The sequence below is a fragment of the Triturus cristatus genome, chromosome 5_1, assembly GCF_964204655.1.
Source record: "Triturus cristatus chromosome 5_1, aTriCri1.1, whole genome shotgun sequence".
Classification (NCBI taxonomy): Eukaryota; Metazoa; Chordata; class Amphibia; order Caudata; family Salamandridae; genus Triturus; species Triturus cristatus.
Genome location: NC_140587.1, coordinates 256,415,513 through 256,440,991, shown reverse-complemented (window position 1 = coordinate 256,440,991; position 25,479 = coordinate 256,415,513). Strand labels below are relative to the sequence as shown.

Genomic DNA, 25,479 nt, shown 5'->3' with positions numbered 1-25,479 from the left:
TTTCTTTCAACAACTTTCCCACTCTATGTATGCAGTCCCATAGGCTCATCTAAATTGTCTTGGAACTCAACAAAGCACTACACACACTGGGCTTCAATTGCAGTGCAAGTAGTCTTCACAGTTAAACCAGTGCATCAAAATTTCCGAATAGTTGTGCGCACTTAATGCACAAATAAATGTACTGGAGACAACTGAACATCAAATACTCCTCAGTGTAGATTCAAAATGTGAGTAGCACTTAAGTCAAACTAAACAACCTTACAGGCCAGGCCATAACGCCTTTCTCCATTTTTTTTTGTGTGGAATGGCAGCAGCTCTGGCTGTGCCACACCTCAAACCAAAAATTAGCGTTTGTTAATATGTGTTAGAATTGAATTGTACATAGTTCCTGTCCAAGTTTTACTTCTTAGCAACAACACAATTTATCTTTACATAGGATGCTCATGGAAGCCTTTGGTTGCACGTGCGTAGAATGAACATTCGATGACAATAACTTGATTAACACAATTCAACTCTCCATCGATACACATTTATTTCATGAATAAATACAAGTTTGTCATTAACAGTTCCCTCCCTCCCATTTATATCTGCCATAAACAAATCTAAAATGATCCTGCTAAATTGTAACTCGGTCATACAGTAAGACAGATACGGCTTTCTTAGTCCTAACATTGAAATACTAATGCTCTCATTATAATGGAGACAAAGCTCGGTATTTACAGATATATCCGACCCCAGAATTTTAGAAAAATATGGCTTAGTAGCAAAAAAGAAAAAAAGAAAAAGAAAAAAAAAAAAAAGCATGGCCATTGTCTAAGAAGTGAGCATTTGCGGTATTTGTGAATAGGTTTCTCTACAAAACGAGAGTTTTAGAATCAACCAATCTGCAGGTTACTGTCAGTCAATTAAAATGTAAACTTGAATCTAACCATTTTGAAGCATACTGGCATGCACAAGTCATACTGTAGTAATGATGACTTGCTTAATTTCATCTTTCACTGTCAAGAGATGGAATGCGGCAGAATACATAATCTTATTGGCTATAAACATTTCCGCACATAATTAGAAAGAACTGCATGGAGTGTCACATACTGTAGTAGAAATGATTCACTAAACATACACATAAGTTCAAATGTTAGTAGTAATGCCATGGAGATCAAAGTGCTTTAATACATTTTAAATTCCAGATGGCTAAAAAAAACAGATTTAAAGATGTCACCTTATGAAACATTCAATGCATTAAAGCGTTTAGTTTTGCATTCGGAATTTGCACACTGTGTGCAAAGACTTAATTTTTCAAAAATAAATCAACGTTTAATTATCAATATTATAATAATATACAAATATATATATATATTCCGTATAGAAAATAGGTATACTATTTAATTAGAAAAGGAACAACTTTTTAAACAGTGTAGTATGTGTAATTAATTATGTACATGCGAGTCTGAAACTCAAGGTTTAGGTGTTCCGTAACTTAAATAAGTAACCGTCATGCATTGCTTCTCGGAGACAAAAAGCTCATGTCAGCAGGCGACTAACTTTAAACAGGAAGAGAAGTGAATGCGTCATGTAAAATTGGTGTCCATATAATTTATACAACATTTTGGCAAATGTTTTAAGCTTTGGCATCAGTTACTGAGTGGCAAACTACAGGTAGTTACGATGACTTATAACAGTGTTCTGACTAAGTAGCCAAACAATTATTTTACTTGGTCCCTGCAAACCTCTGGCCAACCGCGATCTTCGTTAAACACAACCAATCCGAGATGCAATGCACAGTGGTCAGTCATTAAGTAGTAGAGTTGAAATATTAGTACACTGAAGACTGGCTTAGCAAGAGGCTTCCATGGGTGTAGCATTGCTTCCAGAGTTGGGGGTGAGATTTGAGTTTGTGCGACTTCTGTTGCCATCAGAAGTATGGGTTCTGCTTCGGTTGCCTTCGCTGGTGTGAGAACGGCTTCTTGAACCCTCTCCGGTATGGGATCGGCTTCTATTGCCTTCCATTGAGGTTACACTGGACCCAGAAGCTGTGCGGGACCTCATAAGACGGGTCATACTTGCTGAAGGCACTGAAATAAGCACATACTGGCATTAGCGAAATTCAAAAATGAATTACATCTACAGATGATCAATTTACAATAAATTTACAAAAAGTGTGCTTAGCAGAAAACATCCAATAACAAATGGTTGTAGAGCACTAGTGTGGATTTAGCTACCGTTATTAGTTACAGAGTTTGTTTACAGGATATGGTGGCTTACATATAGTCTCACAAAAATATTGTTTAACAACTATCATTTGCAAAAATATCACACCATTGGAGTCAATAAAAAAAATCTACATTGACCGGAGCAATATTTTTGTATCAATGATATTTATGCCAGCAACTAACCCAGGGGTCATCAGGGCATGAGTCCTGGTTAGTGGGTTGTGCTATTGCTTTCAAAACATCATTTAAGTTGTCTTTTTGCATCTGTAATCCTTACAGTTTGCACAATTGGCAGAGGCTGTTGTATTTTCAGTTTCCTTGTGAACAGATAACAGTTAAAGATTCACTGTACCCAACTAGCTTTCACAGCCTCTCTGCCTCCATTACAACAGAGTGATCTTGCTCGCTAGTGCTCGCCAAGGATGAAAGGTAAAGATTCATTGTACCCAACTAGCTTTTACAGCCTCTCTGCCTCCATTAAATCAAAGTGATCTTGCTTGCTAAAGATTAAAGTTCAAGATTAATTGTACCAAACTAGCTTTCACATTCTCAGTCTCTGTTACTCCAGAGTGATCGTGTTCACTAGAGCTTGCTAGGGATCTAGTTTTAGGAATTCCACATTACTAGAAATTCATGAGATAACGCCATTGCACCGCATTTGCAGCAACGTTTTAGCTCAGGAGCAGAGAAGGACGTGAATGATAGAAAACAAGTGGCTGTTGTGTGTGGTATTTGTGTTTTTGTCACGTTTTTTGCACAACATGACAACTCAGACCCAAGTGAAACCGTCCACCTCTGGGAGGGCCAATGGGGGCATTTTTACTCTAATTTGGAATGATTTACTGGTAAAAGTAAAAGAGTAAAAGAGAACGCCCCATCAAATTCAAACTTCCACATCCTTATGTGGGAGGTATGCCAGGAAAGGATATGGCTATTAATACATTTCTATACCAGATTTGGCCCAAATATGCGCTCAATTGTGGGAGAGGTTGATAAAGCAATAGATAACATTGTACGCAATATAAAGAACATGAATGTAAATGTGATATGGATGGGCGATTTCAATATACATCCTTGCAACCACAACACACTACCCTTCTGTGTACTAGAGGATATGGGGGAAACCCTATATATCACTTCACACACAGTGAGTACAGCAACTGCCTAAACAGGTCATTAGCCTCCCTAAAGATGGAAATAATTTGCGATATAGATCCCGGAACAGATTTTCCAATGGGAACTTTTCACCGAAATGGAGTGGAGTCAACTATGGACTATATACTTTAAACATTTCCCCTTAGTACAAGGGCTGTCAAGGTAGAAAATTCCTTTTCGATTTACTGTGACCATGCTATTCTATCCATAGAGCTGAAGGTACCTTTATGGGACACACAACTAGCATAGCTGTGATAGGTCCCCCTCCCTCATGGTCAATGGGGGTCATTGTCCCAATCTATTAAAAAAAGGAGACCGGGCCAACCCAAAGAATTACAGACCGATTTCCCTGCTGGACACAACATCAAAGCTCATGGGCCGCCTCCTCCTCTCTAGACTAGAGGGGTGGGCTAAGGATGACATCTTAATCCAGGCCCAGTATGGATTCCAGCAGGGAAGGGGTACTGTGGATCAGTTCTTGAATTTAGCACTGACCATAGAAAAGTATACCAGAATGAAGGACGGAAAGATCTACATGGCATTCATGGACCGCAGCGTTCGACTGTGTGGTCCATGCTAAGCTATGGAATATAATGGAGACGATGGGGGTTAACCAAGCCATATTAAACTTCATCAGACAACTGTATCTAAATGCTGCGGCATCAGTCAGCTATACAAAAAAATGGAGATTGTACGCGCCCTTTTAAAATTTCCAGGGGAGCAAGGCAGGGCTGTGTCCTGGCCCCTTTTCTCTTCTCCTAATATACAAATGGAGTCGAGAAAGCACTTACAGTGGCCACCCGGGATGTTCCTGTCTTTGACTCCCAACTGCTACCAATATTGGCTTACGCGGACGACGCAGTGTTAATTGCCAGAACAGGGCTTGGCTTACAACATCTGATGAACGCGTATGTCTCTTTTATGGACTCATTACAATTGAGGTAAATCAAACTAAGTCTTTTGTAATAGTAGCTGGGGCAACAAAGAGATAAATTGCTGTACCTACATGCGGATGCTGAAAGAATAGAGGTGGTGGACTCCTTCCCCTATTTGGGGTATCTTTTTGATAAAGACCTATCATGGTCAATGTCTGGCGGAGAGACACAGGGACCCACACAAACAATAATAAAGAGTTGCTTAAGCATGGACAAGTGGAAGAGGTCTAGGTGGCTTAGCCATGTGGAGTCAGTATTAAAGGAGATCGGTCTCCCTGAACTTTTTAATGACCCACTGGCTTGTAAAAAGGTCTCTAAACAAAAAAGTAACCAACATGTTCTTATTGATGTCTGTGCATAAGCGAAAGGAATATCATAAAGAGAAACATGTGGTTTGTGTATAACGCCAAAACCCTCCATTAATAGAGGGGGGTACTCTTATTTAGTGAATGTCACTAGGCCGCAACACAGATTTATATATTATTGAGGTTTTGCACGAACATGATCCCTCTTATGTTAGGCTATCTGGAAAAAACATAACCATTCAGATTTAGGTATGTGTCCATGCGATAATTTCTCACCTCAAATTGAATTGCACTTAGTCCTATTCTGCAGGCTCTATGAGAGAGAAAGGAATGACTACCTTAAACCAATTTTAAAGAAAGGGAATTTTAACCAGTGCCGGGTGGCACTATATGTTTTTAAATCATCTGATCCTATGGTTTGTTATTCAGTAGCGTCATTCTTATGGGCCTGTATGAAAAAGAGGAAGGGGGAGGCGCTAAGAGCAGTGAGCTTGTTAGACGATAATAAAACTACATAGTTCTAGCACATGAAACGATTTTAATGTATTAATCTCTTTATTCTAGAATCAATGATGAGTTAATTGCTGTTTTTAAAGTTTTATGTCGATGTATTTATCTGTGCTTTTATGACCATTTTAACTTGATCAAATAAAGTTTGAAAATTGAATTGAAAAATTGACAACTCATACAAAATGGAAGCAAGGGCGCATTTCATGTTTGAAATGTAGCACTAAATGTAGGTTTTACATTTTGCATAATGTTTGTTTAAATTTCACATAATTACACAGAAGTAAATTACACAAATTCAACACACCCATAGTCTAAATACTAAATATGTAACTGAAAACAAGGCTGTGACACTTTAATTATATTAGGCAGATTGTACATGCATTTCTATAAACAGACGACTTGGGCCCCTGACGTATGGAACTGCTCATGCAATTATTTATATGAGGCATTGGATACAGTGAAGCATTGGCACTAAAGAGGAGATGAGCACTAAACAGGACCAACCCAAATATGAGGGGCTCTACATATCGCACACACGTGTATTAACTCCATTTAATCTAAGAGAGCCAGATCATGGTGGGAGCAGAGCTTTGATCTGTGCATTTGTGAGGTGCATATGACAGACCAGGTTGTGCACCCGGTCAACTATGAACTTGTGCCAGTGCCTGCAGTATCTTATCGAGTTGGGGCGGGCACAGCATACACAGCAACATGGAAACACAGAGCGTCTGCTCCAATTTGGAAAGAGCTAAAGATACACGCCACTAAAGAATACAACATCATTATGCAGTGACCCTCCCCGTTCACGCTCAAGCCAACTACCCCTCCAATCACAGTGACTGCATCATTTCAGTGGTGCCAGGTCTGGCTCTGAAAAGCTTCATAAACCTGGATGGTTTAGGTACTATAAAATGTGTCCATTCTTGTGACCATTAGGGCTTTGGGATCTCACCAATCCAACCCATTAAAAGAGTTCAACACAAAAAAAGAGGCAATCTAAATTCAATGTTCTTTTTAATTAGGCAGAAAAGAGCAACCATCTTTGGTTCACTGGGATCTTGGAAAAGGCTCTATTAGAGGGTTCTCTCCCTTTATTGCATTGTTACAACCAGCCCGTTCAACATTGCAATATTCGCTCCCTTTGGTGGTACATGAGGAAGACCGCTCGAAATCCTGGTTTTGTGTCCATTCCATTCAACATTTAACATTCATATGTCCAACATAATTTTCTGCTGAGCCTGGATATGGTTGGAAATACCCATTTCCATCAGAGTGGAGGTCAGTCAGGGCGGGCAAATGGAGTCATTGCTTTGCACGGGTCTTTCCTGCAGCCACTGACTGCATTTATCCTTGGTGTAAGCCAAGGAGAGATTTTTGGTGCTGACTGAACTGATGCTTTTGATGTGGTTATTATTGGAGCAATATCTTCCAGTACCTAATGTGGGTGTGTGATTTGAGCTTACTAAAACACTATAAGGCTTGATTTGCACGGATTGTCTGATGAGTAGGTGTGACTTACTCTTCTAGTACTACTGGCTTACCTCTAGGCCAGTGCATGATGGTAAATCTGTTGCAGAGATCTCCACATCCATAAATCTATGTCTAGATATAAATCTCTGTCTGGATGCAACTCCCTAGCTGTTGGCGATCTATGCCTCGTAAGTAGGGCTACATTGCCCATCTCCATGCTTGAAGGGATGGGCACACAACTCAGCATATGACTACAAAGTTACTACTAGAAACTTTGAGTATATTTTAGGTGCACATAACCCAATGCTGATCTACAAAGACTAAGATGAGAACTAGGCCTATACTATGTATAGCTACCAGTTGAAAAAAAGAAGTGAAACCGGCATCACTGGAGGAAAATACACAACTGACAAACATTAGTTATGTAAGGGTGGTATGTGGTGGTGGGAATTTAACACGCATAGGCTGTGACTACTAATCCGTCAAGGGAAATGTTTAACAAATCTTTCTGACCGCAATTTCAACCTGATTTTGAAATACCACACTTCTGTATAAAAGTTTTAAAGAATAGCTAGATGGACCATCACAAGTGCACCTTGATGCATGCATGCGAGACAGGAAATATGAACACTAGCATATGACAATCAATCATGTTAAGTCTAAATAAAACTAACGCTATTGCAAATATAGCTTTCACAATTGCCGTAGTCAAGCACTTACTGTAGCCCATGCCTTGAACGAAGTATTTAAATGCTTCTGCAAGTTTTGCTGGCTGCAAAAGGAAAATATAGAAATCACATTTTCTTTCTGCTGTGCTGTTCCATCTGCGTATTTATTGTGCCGATGCCATCACTGTACAGATTTTGTCAGTTAAATGTTATGGACTGCCTTGACAGCTTTGACTTACTATGTCAATCAAAGCATAGCATCATCACGAAGGAATCAAATATGTAGACTTTAACACAATTATTTTATTCACACATAAAACGTTCTCCCTAAACAAGGAATCACAGTATGGTGCGACGTCATTGGTCTTTCAACATTCAGACGAGAGGCTCAGTCATGTAAACAGTTTTGTGACGAAGTAGATTATTTTTATTAGGAGTAAAAGCCGTCAAGGACACTTTAGCTTGCAGTGATAAATTTCACGGTGCTTGATATTACCACCAAAGTGTTCCATTGTGCTGCATTTTTCATCGCTGCCAGTACTAGTGCCAGGATAAAAAATTTGCATTTCAAACTAAAATATTGCAGACGGCTTTTAAAGCCAACTGATGGAAATACCACCAACACAATTCTTGTGAATGGCCAAATGCCATCCACAGATGTAAATAATGAGGACACAAAACTGTTTACCTGATATGCACCAAGGACTTCAAGCAAAAGTACAAGGCGAGACAATATATTGACATTTTCAGAGTACAAGCACCTTATTAACTGCCAACAAAAATCTACCAATATTTCATAGTACTTCAAACCCTTTTCATTCAGGATACATAATGGATATATGAAGCGGTCTGTGCCTCCTTTCGCAGAGATCGACAAAGGTGATATCGTTCCATTAGAGAACCTTATGGACTAGTTCCTATTCATCTGAAGAATGGAGTCAGTCTGTTTTCTACTCGTGGAATGCTACAAGAACAAGCACTGGCCCCAGGGGAAAGGGTCTCCAGGGCCCGGTTGGGGAGCCACGTGGTCCCCCCTCCCCTTTTAAATAAATGTAATGCCCCAGGGCCAAATAATGTTCAGGGAGGTGGACAATGTGGACCATGTCCCTTTATTATATTGGTCTCCGGGAGATGGAGTCCCCAGTGCCTATTGAGGTTCGGGAGGGAGACTGCACGCACCCATCCAGTTTAATTCTGCTCCTTGGGGTGGGGTCAGGATGGCTGCACAACCTCCTCCTCTGTTTATTTGTATTTGGCCCCAGGGATGGTGTCCCAGGTGCCCTTTGGCTTGGGGAGGAAGGCCACATGACCCATTTTTATTGGAACTGGCCCTGGGATGGGGTTTCCGGGGCTAATTAAGGGTCAAGGAGGGTGCTGCATGCTCCCTCACCTTAATATATATGTTTTGCTCTAGGGTATGGGCCTTAAGGGCCTGGAGGCCAACCCTACGCTGCACACGCCAAAGACTCTGCATGGTGTGGGGTTACCAGCCTGCTGGTGGTTTGGCCACTATAGCCAACTCCCCGTTGAGCACGGCCAAAGGCTGTGTGCAGCTTGGGTTTGGCTGCCTGAGGGGAGTTGGAAGCAGGGAATTTCTGCAAGCCAGGCCCTGCGGCTACCCCCTGCCATGCGCGACCAAAGGCAGTGCGTGGGGTTGGCTGCCTTAAGGTGGCTGTCTGCAAGGAGTAGCACACAAGGCCTGGTTGCAAGCCAGGCCCTGCAGCCAACCCACACTGCACGCAATAAAAGTCTGTATGCATTGTGGGGTTGGCTGCTTGCAGGGGAGGTTAGACACAGGGTCTGACTGCAGGCAGGCCCTGTTGCTAACCCCTTGCTGTGCACACTGAAGGCCCTGTGGCAAACCCCTGCCATGCATGGCCTTCGGGGGGATTCTGGCTTTACATATGGTAATAAATTATTACTTTTGAATTTTTTAAAACCTAGAAATTCACTGCAAAAGAAAAAAAAAGTTAAAGTAAAATAGGTCTGATCAAAATATCTGCTTTGCTTAAAAAAACAACTTAGAAATTCACTAAAAAACAAAGGTTAATGGAACTTTATAACTTTATAATTAGGTGAATAGGTCTGTTATATCATCAGTGATATCATAAATTAGGTCATAGTACATGTCATGTTTATGTAATATGTGAGGTCATAAGCAGTGCATGGCGAGGGTGCAAGTTATTGGTCGTTCTAACTGGTGAATTTCTGTGGGTTTTTTGGGTTCAAAACATTAGTGTTGTCACTGACATATTCAACTAACTAGAAACTTTGTTTATTCTTTGAATATATGTATATAGACGCACACATACATACTATATATAAACATGCCATACAAAAGAACAGTGTCAATTAGGACATGGAGCAGCAAGTAAGAAGTAGATTGTTAGATCTAGAGGGTTTGAGGGATAAGATAGGTGATGAATGACAAAAGAAGCCTACTGGACAACAAATAAGCAGCATGTTAAAATTGTACAAGTTAATTTTTTTAATTTTTTTAAAAGGCGTTAACAGCTATATGGCACCATACCTGAACAACTTGTGGGAATCCTCCACAGTCTGACATCTGTAAAAATAATAAACATTATCAAATGGTGTTTTAGAAAATCCCAAAAAGCATTTGCGCTCTCTAGAGTGGTGTAATTGTGAACATCAAACTGAACCTCATTGTCGGTAAATTCAATTACCTGTAACAATACATTTATGACATACGGTGTATACAAGTCTCATTGCTTTCAATCAATAACACCAGAGTTTAAAAAGTTATACCTTGGTAACACTGGTCATCAAAAGATAGGGCCGCAGATTTTTATTTATTTTTTAAGTCCGTTTTTAATATGAGGGCCATAACTTAAGCCCAAGAATACCACATTTGTGTCGTGCAATTGCCAAAATGAATAGTTGACGCAAATAATTTCTCATTGCCCATCCCCATTCTAAGCAAACTAACTACATTATGATCAGGAAAACTAATTAAAGTACCAAGGGTTAACACATACCAGCAAAAGATTTACGTTCTCTGACATCTACACTGGATGAGCGGTGACAATATTCAGAACTGGCCCCTGATTTTACAAAGATGTTATTTTTTTAATTCACTGAAAGTTCTCCCTCTTGTTTTCACCCCACTTGAAAAGTAAGATAATGTATTATTTCAAAACCAGTAGTAGGACTATATTCTCGTCCATCTCTTATTTACAAGTAAACTTCTGTATGTTGACTGGGATGCGACATTCAGAGTACTACTCGACAGCTGGAGTTCATGAACAGCAAAGGTATACTGCGTGATGACGTTATAAGCATGTGTAAAATTACCCCAGGTCCTGTTAAACTAGTGTTTGATCAAGGTGTGTAGATGAGTACATATGCATTCACCTAGAGATCCTCAACACAATTTAGAACGGTAAGGAATTCACAAGTTGTATTTGCATCTGTATTATAGCAAAATAGAAAGTATAGGAAAGAATTAATTTACACTGCAACTAATACACATCTAGGGTTCTAACACTGGCACCAAGAATGGAAGGAAAACGAAAGAAACATATGAATTGTAATATTTACAGAGATAAAAACAGTTAAGAGTTGAGGGGACTGAGTAAGCGGAAAAGAAGATTATTTGGCCTTAGAGGGTATTAAAGAGCAAGACTTAAGGAAAATTAGAAGGTATGCATGACCCCTAGATGAACTAATTTAGAAGACTTCCTGGGAGGTGCAAACAACCCTTTCTAAAGAATATAGGGGGTATAACATTCTTGTGTCACAACTTTCCTTGAATTATAAGACGCAATGCAGATCACAGATTGTTTTGAACAAAAGTCAAGTTAAACATGAAGATGTCGCTAGCTAGTCTATTTCGGTCTTTTACAGTAAAATGAGTACAGACATCGAATGGATAACAAGAAAGAATACTTTGTTTGGGTGTGCCAAGAAAAGAGACAATTTACACATTAATGGTTTCTTCTGGTACAAAGGAAGTGCACACTTTGAATAAATGTTAGTCTTGATGATCCAAGAAGCACTGAAACAACCTGACAAAAGGAGTCAGTAATCACATTAAATAAGATATAGAATTGACCATGATTTGTTTTAGATGTGTAGGAGATATAGCCAATAAATGGTACACCTTTCCTTTACAATAATGGCATAGAGGGTTTTTTGTGATACAAATTAGATTTTTTTAATACATACACATTCAATTTCCATTATCTATATACTAGGCCACCACGGTTGATAGGACATAGAACAAGTGGGTTAAATAAAACATTTCCCCTAACTAATAGGTGGAACAGCTAGATAATATACATTGCTAACCATCAAGACGGATGTATACTGTGTAATATGCAGTGGTTCTATGAGAAGCACCTGTGTACGGGAGTTTGGCAACCCTACCTACAGAAAATCTTAATTTACTCCAGAAGGGAGGAGGAAAAAATACACTTCTGAACCTGTGTTAGTCAATCATTTACATTTATGGCCGACTGAAGTATCAAGATTTAGTAATATTTTTTTGGTCTAGTGTACACCTTTTCAGAGGACGTAACTAACACAAGCCTTGGAATGTGGCAAACCTTCAGGTTGTATGTCAGTGTGACTAAACCATCATAGGATAAATATTTTGTGCATTAACGGGTGTTGTGTACAACTGAACGCCTACCCGAAAGGGGTCTATACACCCATAGAGGAGACAAGACTGCGGGAGCAGAGATGGAATCGCCCCCGACTGCAAAGCTTGCTGCAGATTATTGCAAAGTTTACAACACTTTGAGGCACCTTCCTACTGTGAACTGGGAAGAGTTGTGTGGAGCTGCACTTTCCCTGCTGGTGGATTTACCAAAGTGCCAAGAAAACCTGCACAGGGGTCAGCTGACAGGAAGGTCTTGTGTGTTGACAGTTTCTTCCTGGATTATACCATGTCACTATTTGAATCTACGGTAAAAAAAAATCCTCTTCCATCTCAATTCCATTTCTGAGCATTTAACTCAAATCCTGGATACCCCAGTGGCTTTCAAATAATTGCAGTGTTTAAAACACCATCAAAATCTTTGAATTCGGCAGAAATCAGGAAAATTATAAACATCTAATGCGTACAAACGCCCTAGTAAATAAGAATATTAGAAAGGAGTTCCCTAAACAAAGACACTTGGCTGCAGGCACACAATGCCAAGGGGACTTGAAATATCCCTTATATGTAAGGGTAGGGGTAGGCTATTCCCTTTATTCTTTCCATAGCTTGCAAGTGGTCCACAACCATTTCAACCCACATTTTTAAAGTTACAATAACACCACAAGACCCATATTGCCACATGTTGTAAGTAAAAGTTAGGGTTAGCTTAAGTTTCAAGCATGATATTAAGACGTTTGTCATCTATGAGACCACAGGGGTGTTGCCCAAAGCTTAAATAGTTAGAATATCTAATACACATCTTGTTCTTTATAACCCTTCACCATAAATATTAAACAACCTTAAAGGGAAGCATTCTCAGTGACCGCAACTGCTGCCATGCTCACCATTCTATCATCTGAATAAAAATGCAGGACAGCTTAAAATGTGCTGTTCCACTCGCTCCTCTCAGCGCGCTGCTTAGATTTGATCATGCAGAGGCTGTGCTGTGATACTGGTTTTTTCGACAAGGCCGAGCGAGTACACCTGTGGTGGGCAGACCACTGAAGAGTGAGTACAGGAAGAGCTATGAACTTGTCTTTCCTCTCCTTGCTTCTGTTGCCCAGTGTGCATATCTAGACTGTCAGTACTCTGCCCATTGAAGTAGAATACCTTCTGAAATCACTACTTGCAATAAGCTATGACAAGTGAGAAGCTGTGTTATTTTCTAATTAAAGGATTATTCTGACACCAAAACACATTTATAATTTTTTTTTTTATGAAACACAGGAGTTTATACTTAATGTTCTCATGTGCATTATAAATCAGTAAAATACTGCAGTTAGTTCTGCAATTATCTTTATATTCAGGTAAAAGTGCATTATCACATCCTATAAGAAATGTCTATCCAGGATAATGGTGTTTGTTTTGTTCTTGATTAGTCTAAATACAAAAGCAGTGGTTTTAATGACACTTCACATCATTGACGGTTATTATATATTATGTTCTGATAAGCTCCAAAAAATTAACGTGATAAATCAAACATACTTCGATTTAACCTTTCTTACATCAGAATACCCAGCAATTTTATACACAATATTGTTTAATATATATATTAATACACACACACATATATATATATATATATATACATACATACACGCACACACACATATATATATATATATATACACACACACACACACACACACATACATATATAACAAAATGGTTAGCTTTTCATATATTACCTTTAAGAGTGTGGTCTTTGTAGGATCCAGTTTTGAGTTGCACTCAACCTGTTTAATGGAAGCATAAGTAATGTTAAACTGTATATGGGCTTGTTAGAAATGACAGCATTTGCATTATTTACATTTTATAAACAAGAGCTTAATTTTGACACACTTAAAAGCTCTCAGCATTCAGTATCGCTTGACCGTCATCCATAAAAGGCCATCTATTTTATATACAACAGGAAAGAAGGACAGGCCCCACATGTGCAGCTCCACTCCATTTACTGTTCGGACTACCATTTATCACTATGTGTTAAAACAAACATAAGTGGGAGGAAAAGAACTGGAAAAGTCACTTTCCCACAAACCAACAACCCAAGACTAATTTCTTACTAACCCTTTTTTACCCTATTTTCTCATACATTTTACTACTATTTAACTCTTCTTGGATGTTCGCCCACCCTGCTTGTTTGCAAAACAATCAGTATTAGTTTGCTTAAACATATTCAACTAGTCTCTGTGTTCCCATACAGACAATACGTGCAATAAAACAAAAACTAAGGGTTCTTCATTGATGCAAACCTCAAATAATTATTACATTGAAGCCTGAAGACAGAATACTAAATTTGGTGAGATTTTCAAATTTTTAACACATTTGCTCAATATAATGTTGTATAATTGGTCATGCAGAGAAACATAAATCCTGTTTGGACATATAATGCCTGCGCTGTGTGGAAACCTACCACAATATATTTTAACACTCGATGCCAGATCTCCCTCGCCCTGAATGTTTGCTGAACAGGACATTTGTCAGATTTTTAGCAATTTTTTTCCTAAAGCATTGTACTTTCCCTTTTTGTCTCATGCAGGAAGATATCCATGCCAAGGTGTGACCTCCATCAGTGTCCTCCCTGGTTTCTTGACTGCAGGGAGTTCAGATATGAAATGGGTTTGAGAAGAACTAGGAAATGTTTTTATGAAGGAGAAAAACTCCCAGAATATCAAAACCACTACTTTAATGTTTTTGGGGAATTCGTATTTTGAAGAAAAATGTGGCTGCAAGAGACATAGTAGCCACGCTGAAGGCTTACAGATTTCCATCAGGCAATCAGAGATCTTTGAGTATGTTTGGCTGTAGTGTTGTGGCCTGTAATGTGTCAGGACAGCAGAGAACATACTGCTGTTGCCCTAGCGGTACAAAGCACAGCCCATCAAACCACAAGTGACCCTTTAAGTTGTGTAACAGTCACCTGAAGAACACGCAGTATCTTTTTGGATTACATTTTCAGAAACCAATCATCCTGATAAAGAAATTTCTATCCCTTAAAAATGCACCACTCACTAGCGCCTTGGTAAACACACAAGTTGCCGACATAAGATCAAAAAGCCAAAATCGTGATGTGCTAATTTATAGACTTTGAGACAAATAGCAGAAATCTGAGCGAGTATACAGTAAAAATATTGAAATAGGTCTCTTGTGTCACTGCCCTATCTCTTAACACCACCAGAATTTGTGCCAGACACTTATTCGAACTTTTTGTTGATTTACACAATTATTTATTAAATTAACCTGAAAATCTAAAATGGGCTTCATCTTTCCAGGCTCTCTGGGATGGCACCTCTTCAGAGACTTGCTTAAATCATTAATCTCAAAACCTTCCAAGTAAAGAAGAATCCATCTATTTACTTGGACTCTCTTTAAAAGTTTGAGTAAGAAAAGGCACAGGCAAGCCCCAGGAGCCGGGCGTTTTTTGTTTTTTTTCTAGAATTTTATATAGCGCAAAATTGACCCGAACCCAATCAGGTATCAGAGCGGTTTACATAGCACCAGTTACGTAACATGAGGACACACATTCATTTTTATTTTTTTGTTAGGCACGGAGAGATTAAGTGATTTGCCCAGAATCACAGGATGTTCAGCGTCATTACCGAGACTCGAACCCAGATCCCCAGGTCCGAGGTCGAGCACCCTAGCCATTAGGCCAACTCCTCTCTCTCGCTTGAAACCTCAATGCATCTGCAATAGACTGTTACATAAAAATTAACACTCTAAACAGATCTATGATTTTCTTGATAAAGACAGAACTGGCTAATCTAGAGGTGTTCTCTGTGGAAGGTGTTTCAAGAGCTAACATAGAGAATGCTTTCCTCGGCAGTGGTATAAGAGAAGATTTAAAATACTAACTCTGTGTGGTTGCCAGCACAGGACTGTCCAGTGGTGAGTTCACGCCACTGGCATCTCTCACATCCAGTAAAATGCCACCATTGTCTTGGTTACTTTGATCTTTACTTTCATTACTCTCATGTGCAGGGTAGATGTTTGCTGCATAAGGCACAAGCAATCCTAAAGCTTAAACGGAGAGGTGTTCCTAATAAACCCAGTTGCAGAAACTAACAATATTGGCACTCTTCCATGTCCTGGGCACCAGAGATACTGCAATAGATGTCAGTATGGGGGTCGAGGGGGGATGTTGGTTCCACACATTACACTTGTCTGTAGTTTTAGTGCTGCAATCATGATCTCCAAAGAAGCCAGCAGGTACACAGATTCTAAGGGCTTGGAAAGAGGGTCCACTAACTCAGCAATGGTAGACAGTGAATGGAAGAACATGGATTTTATTTTGCCCTTGGGGGCACGAGATATTAACCGGAGCTAAAAAGCCTTACACATCACCAGGACATGGTAGCACAGTCTGCTAGGTTGCTCTATACTGATGATTTAGTCTTATATAATCATCTCTTTCTCATTATCTCCAAAACATCCTGCCTCCAACCTCAGGTACAATATCTGAAAACAGACCAAATGAATGCCATAAGACGACATGCATATATCTGCAAGAACAGAAGAGCTAGCAATTCAAATGGTATTAGAGGACAACTGGAAGGTCTTTTTCCCCCACTGCGCCCATTTCTTGAGGGTAGCATTAGGGGTAAGCAACAACATGCTCAACTTCTCTCATATATTGGAATATCTTCAAAGCTTTAACCATCAACATAGTTAAGAATTTCTCTTTGGGAGATTGTAGCAAACCTAGGACTGAAGGTGCTAGAGTTCTTGCTGAAGAAAGTTTGTACAGGCTTGAAAATGAATTACGTTATTTCTTGGAAACTTATGGTAGTAATGTTAAGCTTGCTGACTTTGCGGTCTGTTCCTTCAAATGCTGCCATAACATCATGAAATGAAGAGTTCCTACTGTGGATCAACTTGGGTTTCTATGGGGGAGAACAGTCCCTTATTGGAATCATACCTTCAATAAGGGGAGTAGTGTCCATTTTTTAACCCACACCTCAAGTGTTGAGAACAGGTTGGAGATGCCTGATCACTGGATAAAGATCTGCCTCAGATCCTTCAATGCAGCATATAATATGGTGACAGGACAATCAACATTGGCTTTAGAGGTAAAGAAATAAGGGCTTCTACTAAAGGATAAAATTGCTTAAGTCTTCCGAAATAGACTCTATAGTTTTCAATAGAAGCCTTCTCAGACATTCCTTTCTCAGTGCATGCAAACTTTCAACAGCATGCAAGGGCAAATTCTTAAGAGTACAGTGCCTCAATTATGAAGCTAGGCTTAATGGAGATTATCTTGATGTTTATGGGAGTCTACATTGAATGGATCCTACATACTGAAAAAATGCTTCAACATTGAATGTTTATATTGCCTCAAAAGACTGGAGCTAAACATCTGAGTGATGTCAGCATGTGTGGGAGGAATTTGCCCACAAATTTGAATTAGAAGGAAACTATACCTGGGAGTTGGACAAGCCTCAGAAAAGCAAGGGCTGTATCAGACTATACAAGAATGCTCAGCTAACAACTCAAGTAACCTCACTCCGCGTACTTCATTAGCTTGCCTCTCAAATAGAACTACCTCAATGAAATAGAAACCCAGAAGCCAAATGGTCTGTCCTTCTAGGGTGCCTTTCGACCTCAGGAAGTGTATTTGTCAAAATGAGAAGGTATTGTGGTGAGGTGGCAGGTGTGTAAAGGCGTACCCCACCAGAAAAAACGAGAACAAAAAAAAACCTGCTTCTATGAACACTAAGGAAAACTGACTGTCCTCTGAGGATGTCAAATCAAGCCAAGATTACAATTTAAAATGCTATGTTGTTAGCTAGTGTACTATGGAAGTGATTTTCAAAATAAAGGTTTACAATTTAAAAAGTGTTCTGGGATCAACTGTGTGGGCAAAGATGACCCATTGTCCCGAAAAGTGGAAGATCACTGTCACTTACACAAAGTGAAAGACAAAAGTCATCTAAAGGCCCGAATGTTTGCCATGTAGATTGAGATTTGCTGGTTACATACTAACATGGCCTGCTAGCTTGGTGGTGCTAAGGAAATGAAACCAAGAAAACATTTCTATAGGCCTGAGTGGTGAACTCCGCTCACAGAGTTTTCTGCACTCCGCAGAGCTCGCGGAATACAGAAAACTCCGCTCCGTGTAGTGCAGCATAGTTTTTTCCCCGATCGTGCTAGTGAACGGTAAATTGGCGAGTGTGAGCTGCAGCTCGGGTAGAATTCCTACCCGAGCGACAGGAAGATCAGTGCAAACGGCAGATTGCACTGCACTCCGCCACTTGAGGAACTCCGTGGAGTTCTCACTATGCGCAGTTCCACATAGCGAAACTCTGCAAACTTCACCCTGGCCTGCAAATCTACTGCATCAGGATGACTTTTTTTACGAAAGTGCTTAGCTAAGCAAAAGAGGCATTCGATGGAGCAGAACAAACTAGGGAAGAATTCAGCAGATACCCTGGATGGCAACTGAACCCAAGTACTGTCACTATCATCAAAACTACAGAGCTGAAATAAAGCAACAATCGTTTCTTGATCCAGATGGATCACTATTTAGATGTCAGAACTAAAACTGGCAAAACAAACTGTTGAAAAGCAAGTAAGAGATACCACAAACTATTAATAAATGAAGTGATTTTGCTATATATTTGATTGGTAAGATGTATTACTGTCAAAATTAATATACTACCATTGTCCATGTTTATAATGGTAACTACTGATTTAAGTAAAGAGCATACTCCTGAAGCAATTAAACTATAATTCCAGGTTTTTTATAGGCATATAAAAAAGTAGTTCAGCATTTCTACATCTGCCAATGGATCAGAGACCTAGCTGATTTAGCACTATACTTGTGGGTACCCTCGGGAGCTTGATTAAAACGTTATCTAATAAGGATGTATCCTCACAATTGACATTAACTATTCAATTAAATAAGAAAGGCTCTCAATAAAACATTGGAATAAAAAAATTTAATATACCAATTTTGATTTAAGACTCTCCAAAACTTAGGAATAACAGGGCATCAAAACGGCAAAATGTATGCTGAGGTACAATGTAACCCTGACACCAGCTCAGTCATTTATATAACAACTCATTAGTATACAAAATTATAGAAATTATTTTATTTATGGAGTTTTATATAGCGCTGGCCAGACCCGAGGGTATCGGAGCGCTTGCCAACAGTTATAATACAGGAATCCCAAATAATCATAGGTATACATATTGGTTCGGAAGTCCCGGCGTGTAGTGCAACATTGAGGCAGGGCAGTCCTGAGAGCCTCGCAGAGTGCACGATTGTCTTGTGCAGAACCATTTTTAGGGAGGGGGAGCGGGGAGGGGCGAAAGGGTGCTAGGAGGAGGTAGATTTTGGTGACAAAGTGTCATGGTGCTGCGGAATGCAGGTATGTGCCCTTCAGCACTGGTTACCTGTCTGGGAAGGCATGTTCTTTTAGGAGTTTTTTTAATTTTACAAAGGACGGGATGGTCCTAATGTCTGCTGGGATGGAGTTCCAGATTTTGGGTGCGTTTCCGGTGAAGGATCGTGCAGCGATTTTCTGTTTGTGTGTGTTTTCATCGGAATGAGCAGAAGGGACTTGGAGCTCCTGAGGTTCCTAGTCTGGCCGGCCTTTTTGAGTTTGGAGGCCAGGTATTCAGGTTTCCCTGTGTGGAGGGCTTTGTGGTGAGGCAGGCAGTTCTGGAGCTGGCACGCATCTCTACTTGGAGCCATTTTAGATCTTGAAGTGTGGGTGCAATGTGCTCAAATTTCCTGACTCCGGTGACCATTCTGGCTGCTGCGTTTAAAGTTGTTTTGAGGGGGGCTAGGTGGGATTTCGCTGTACCGGTGAGGATAGCATTTCCATAGTCGAGTCTAGATAATACCACGGATTGGGTGGCTAGTTTGAGGTCATTGGGCGGGATTAAGGGTTTTATTTTGTTGAGAAGCTTCAGATTGAGGAAGGCACTCTTCGCGGAGTTCTTGATGTGACTGACCATGTCACGTCTGGGGTGATTCCTAATGATTTAATGGAGTTAGTCGGAGTGAGATTACAGTTCAGAGCATGGATTTCTTTAAGCCATTCCATGATTTGGGGGTTTTCTTCTTTGGAGAGGAGGAGAATTTCGGTTTTGTCTTGGTTGAGTTTGACGTGGTTCATGGATATCCAATGCTGGACTTCTTTAAGAGTGTTTGTTTAATCTCTGAATGTCTTCAAAGGAGGAGGTTTCCAGATAGATCTGGGTGTCGTCTGCATAGAGGTGAAAGGTGATGTTGGCTTTTTTGAGTAGGGAGGTGAGGGGTTCCATATCAATGTTGAATAGTTGAGGGGAGAGCACTGATCCATGGGGGACACCTCTGTTGATGGGGTGTGAGTCGGACGTGAAGGTTTTGTTTTTATCCTTTGGGAGCGGTTGTGTAAGAAGGAAGAGAACCAATGTAAGACCACCTCGTCTGCTCCAACCCCGTCTTGGAAAGCCTTGATGAGAAGATTGTGATCCACCGTGTCAAAGGCTGTCGATAGGTCCAGGAGGATGAGTAGGCAGCATTTGTCAGTATCTAGAGATTTGTGAATGTCATTCACGATGTTCAGGATTGCGGTCTTTTCTGAATCCCGATTGGTGCGGATCTAGAAGGTTGATGCTGTCCATGTGCTGAATCAATTGTGGAAGAACGCACTTCAAGGATTTTAGCAAGGAGGGGAACATTGGAAACCAGTCTGAAATTGTTCAGATCGTTGGTGTCAAGGCCAGGTTTTTTCGGGAGTGGTGTGACTTGGCCGACTTTGAGGCAGTCAGGTATGACACCGGTTCTCAAGGAGCGGTTTATGATCTTGCACCAGTGTGGAGCTATGGAGAGTTTCAGCTTTTTAGTCAATTGAGTGGGTATAGGATCTAGTGCGTGAGCTGCGGGTTTGGAGGTGGCGATCAATTTGAGAATCTCGGTTTCCAGTATGGGGTTGAAGGATTTCCAGACTTTCATGGGGGGCTTGCGTGCATTGGCTTCGGTTTCTGGAGGTGAGATTGAACATGAGGTGTTGGGGTTGACGGGTTGATAGAAATGTAAAGATCTGGGCAGAACAGGTTGTGCAAACCAGGAAAGATATACACAGAGCTGTTCCTTTTCACACCTACTCTGCTATGTCACTGTTGTACTGTGCTGGAGTGCTACTCAAACATATTACAGGGACTATGGCTGTCTGGTGATCAGAAAACCTGAAGAAATACTTTCTATGCGGTTTCATTAGGTTAATGGTTTATTTATGGGGCAGATTGATCCCTGGATGGAAGCAAGATTCCTATTCATAGGATACAAGATTTACTCTGCAAGCATGCTGGTCACCGCAATGCATGCAGACGAGTGCACAAGAGAGCATATAGATCAATGTTTGACAAATAGTCATGCTTATCGGCATCCTAAACTAATATAATGTAGGGAACCTGCTAACCTTTCATCCATACATTTTGTTCAGATTGACCCATTTGCTTTACTGAGAAGTCCTGGAAGCCAGGATGTCAATGGAGCAAAGCTTAAATTTTTTCTGAAATGCCAAGAATGAATAAATTGGTCCAAGGTGATTTCCATCCAATCTGAAATCAATGTTTTCTTCTATTTTTTTACAAGGTGTAGGTTAACCAGAAGCTCATTATTCTAGCTTCCGTTAAAGGAAGCCAAACTGAAAATAGAGCCATCTCTTCAGATATCTCTAGGGTATTTCTCGCCACAACCGACATGTAAACAAAAGACCCATAATACATTCAAATTCTTTTTAAGTTGTGTTTTTTATCCACACAATAAAAATGTATATGTTGAGAGGTAGGCATCTTAGGTTTACAAAAATCTGGTGAAGTTTGATAAACTATCTTGCCTGTTTGTAAATATGAAGAGGAGTGATTTTCACAGGCTGTTAAATGTGATGCCTTTTATTTAGTCTACTCCCTTCTTATATTTCATATTAGCAGGTGTCGTCAAGGATGCATATTGCTTCAATAAATCATTATTAACAAACATTTGTTTGAAAAAACAGTACTAGTTTGCAAGCAGATTTTTCCAATCTAAATAGTTTTTTAAAATCCCAAGACACTCGGGTACATTGATAAACATTTAATAATGATGGTACTGAAACTAGGTAAATGATAAATGTACATATTAGGGATGTCTGACTTTGATCACAACTATACAGTAATGCGTAAATACAGGAACTTTTGTCAGTATGTCCTATTTATTGATTTATAAGATTAAGACATAAGGTACATTAGAGTGATATACACGGACTAAAAAACAGATAAAATCATATACGTACCACTGCATCAACAGCAGGGGAATTATCACCAACAACGAGCAAAGATGGGCACCTGTCAAAAATAAAAGCACTGCTTAGAATGAACAGTATCAATTGAAAGAATCACAATTGCATTCACCATGCACATGCTATTCACACAATTCTACTGGAGGCAACTGGTGCCGGTTTTCTTAGCTTGTATGTTTTCAGAGGCTTACACCTCCAAGAGGTGCTGTGGATGCAAGAATAATTCAGCAAAATGCAATGGCAAATATATATGGGGCAGTTTCGCTCAAAAGAGGGGGATACCCTAACAAATATATATATTTATTAAACACATTTTAGGATCATCATGCCAATTCAGATCGTAACAGCCTGGCTAAGAATCCTGTGCAAAGGGCCAATACAGGGGTCCCAATAGTACAGCAATATAGTGCAAAGCAGTCAAACAATATCCCCTGTATGTGCATCGATCTGTGCGTAAATAATCCCTCACAGTGAACAGGAACTCAACACATGAACAGGAGATGAAGTAGTGCATGGGGTATAAAGCATCCACCATCAGGGATAAGGGGTTTGTGTCTGACAGATCTGGTATATCAGCAGGGTGAGCCTCTGGGGTCAGGAATTTTGGGCCATGGTTCCGCACAGTTGGAGTCCTTTGGGTTAGTCTTCCTCAGTGGAAACGTCATCCGAGATTTGGATTAGTCGCCCTGTGCCATTTATTCTTGGGCAATCCTGAAGAATCAAGTCCCATGCTTGAGCATGGTCAGGGCTCCTCAGCCCTTTCCACACCTCCGTGTAAAGCCGTACTCCCTCACATGCAGCCCATTTACATAGGTCCCTATACCATCTCTGGAGAGTGGGTCCCCTGAGACATTTCCAAAACATAGTAATCTGCAAGGATCAGGGCTAGGTCTGCGAAGTACGAGGTGATGGTGACAGCTTTGGTTCTGAGAAATAGGTCCATTAGGCCGGTCGCCGGGGATCTAACTAGATTGTATCCCGTAGCAGAGTTAATGCAGCTCACAACAGTCTCTAAATAAAAGGTAAGGGCGGTACATCCCCCACACACATGAAAGAAGTCCACCCCTATATCTCTGCAGTGGGAGCATTCTGTCTGCGTCCCCAGGAACATGAGATAAATGTGTTTAGGTGTGAGATATGCTGTACAGATGTAATAAACCTAAATGAGGGAAGCAAGCATTGCGAGATGCAAGGTGTGTCTCTTAGGATGTTGTGCCAGTCTTAGTTCTTGGGCCATATCTCGGGAAAAGGGGTCTCTCAGGCTCATCAGCATACTTTGGGTTTGTGCGATCAGTGCTTTGTAGATAAGTGTGATTGCATGGTTTTGGCCAGTGATGGTGTAAATAGCCTTTAAGACTCTATGCCCTGAGGGTTGCTGTCCGTCTTCCCACATGTTCACCGCACTGCATTTGTGACTGCCCCATGTAGCAGAAAATGGTGGGCAGGGCGTGCATAGTCGAGGAGATCTACTAAATCTCCTAGATTCACATCTGCAAACCAATTCCTGAGCGTTATCATACCTCTCCTTTCCCACTCTCACAACCCAGAACCAGTAACCCTCATGTGGTAGTTGTCATGCAGTCAGAGGAAGGTCCTTCACATAGAAAGTTCCTGCCTATGCATGTGACCCATGTGAACTGTAAAGTATTCAATAGAATTTTGGGTCTGTCGCTGCTCCGTCGAGCATTTGGGTTAAACAAAGGAGCCAACAGAGGTGCGGTTTGGGATAAAGAGTACCCCGGGTGGCATACTCCTCCATCTGCAGGGTCTCCAATAAGCTGCACACTTTAGTTGTGCCGCAAGGTTGTAAAGTTCCAAGTCTGGGACTGCCAAGCCTTCACCGTCAATGGAAGACGGAGCTCGGAAAATGCCAGCCTAAGGCATCTCACACCCCACATGAGTGAGAGCAAGAGAATGTCCATCTCGATGCCATCACAAAGAGAAGTGTATTTTCTAAACACAAGAAAAAAAATTGGGTGGAAATACAAAAAAGGGATTTATACAGCTACAACATGGACGTTTATGGAAAGCATGGATTATAGTGACCAATTGAAACTTAGAACAAGAATCAAAAATCTTCCGAAGCCCTTTTCAGAGAGAAAGGGACAAAGATGATGGTGAATATTTAGCTGTCGCAGCAAATCTTCTTTAAAAATAGTTTTCTTTTCTCCTGGCTATTTTTCTTGAATTTAGGGTTCTTTTTTAGTTGTCCAGTGGATGTGCATTTTGATTGGCAGGTGCTAAGACCACTTAGGCCTTTGAGAGACCAGCAACGCCCTGAGTCCTGACCCAGTTGATAAGGCAACAGTGGTCACAACTATGCATACCACCGAGTTCTGTGCACTAAATATTTTGGTAAATTGTTGCATCTAAACAAGAGTACAAAGGTATACATCCTGCCACCCTGGGCAGAAAAATTAAAACACTTGCAATTACACCTTGTTGCTGTAATAAAGCTTCAGTCACAGGTTTAGCACAGTTTGTGGGAAAATAAACCAATGATTTACGCTCAATCACAACTGGTTTGCATGCATACCCACCACATATTTCGTCCCCAAACTATGGACATTTTCTATCTCAAACAGACTAAAGTTTGCTTATGAATCTGATGAGTAATAGGTGTGTTTTGTTGTCAGTCATATGCTCCGTGAATGAATCCGGGTTAACAATCCTGGAATTGTGCATTTCAAAGGATGAGACTGAAATTGTGTCCTCTCTATGTTACTACACAGTTTTACTTTTTTATGCCCTTAAACTTAATTATTGCATAGTCACGAAAACACCACTGGAAGAATGGGCTAAGGACAGGAAGAATCTATTTAAATTTGAGGAAGTTTTATTAAAAACAATAATAAAAAATAAAAGATAGCAGGATAAGATGACCACTTCCTATCAATGGAATTATATGTGTGGTTAACACTGTATCGATAATCATTGTTTGAATTCCTGTTTGGCATGTTCTAATGTGTTGCTCTTGCCTGTGTCTCTATACTCCACTTCTGCGTTTTTAAAGCACATATGCATTTTAAAAAAGACATTTTACTTTAGGGCATTTGCACAACTTGTAAGGCAATAGCTTGGTTGGCATCACTACTAGAGCTCTTCTTTAAAACAATTTATTTGAAGCTATATCAATATTTGTTAATACTGAGATCTGGAGTCAGCAAATAATTTAGCAAAATATATTCCTTGTATAGTTTTAAAAAGAAAGTTGATCGACCAATCACTTAAGAGCTAGAGGACCCTAGAACCCTACAAAGCAAGATCCACAGTCTCAGCAGGGTGGGTTCTC

The 25,479-nt window shown here is 40.3% G+C and overlaps 1 protein-coding gene across 2 annotated transcripts in view; it reads right to left on the bottom strand.

Moving 5' to 3' along the window:
* Positions 1-513: 513 nt before the first annotated feature.
* Positions 514-25,479, bottom strand: part of NDRG1 (N-myc downstream regulated 1) — a 177,944-nt gene continuing 152,978 nt past the window's right edge. For both annotated transcript variants that reach the window (XM_085604884.1, XM_085604885.1), the window contains 5 exons: positions 22,182-22,233; positions 13,605-13,652; positions 9,784-9,819; positions 7,306-7,357; positions 514-2,072 (listed from right to left, as the gene is read on the bottom strand). In XM_085604884.1, coding sequence (XP_085461010.1) covers positions 1,834-2,072; positions 7,306-7,357; positions 9,784-9,819; positions 13,605-13,652; positions 22,182-22,233 — 427 coding nt within the window. In that variant the 3' untranslated portion in view covers positions 514-1,833. The remainder of the gene's footprint in view (positions 2,073-7,305; positions 7,358-9,783; positions 9,820-13,604; positions 13,653-22,181; positions 22,234-25,479) is intronic.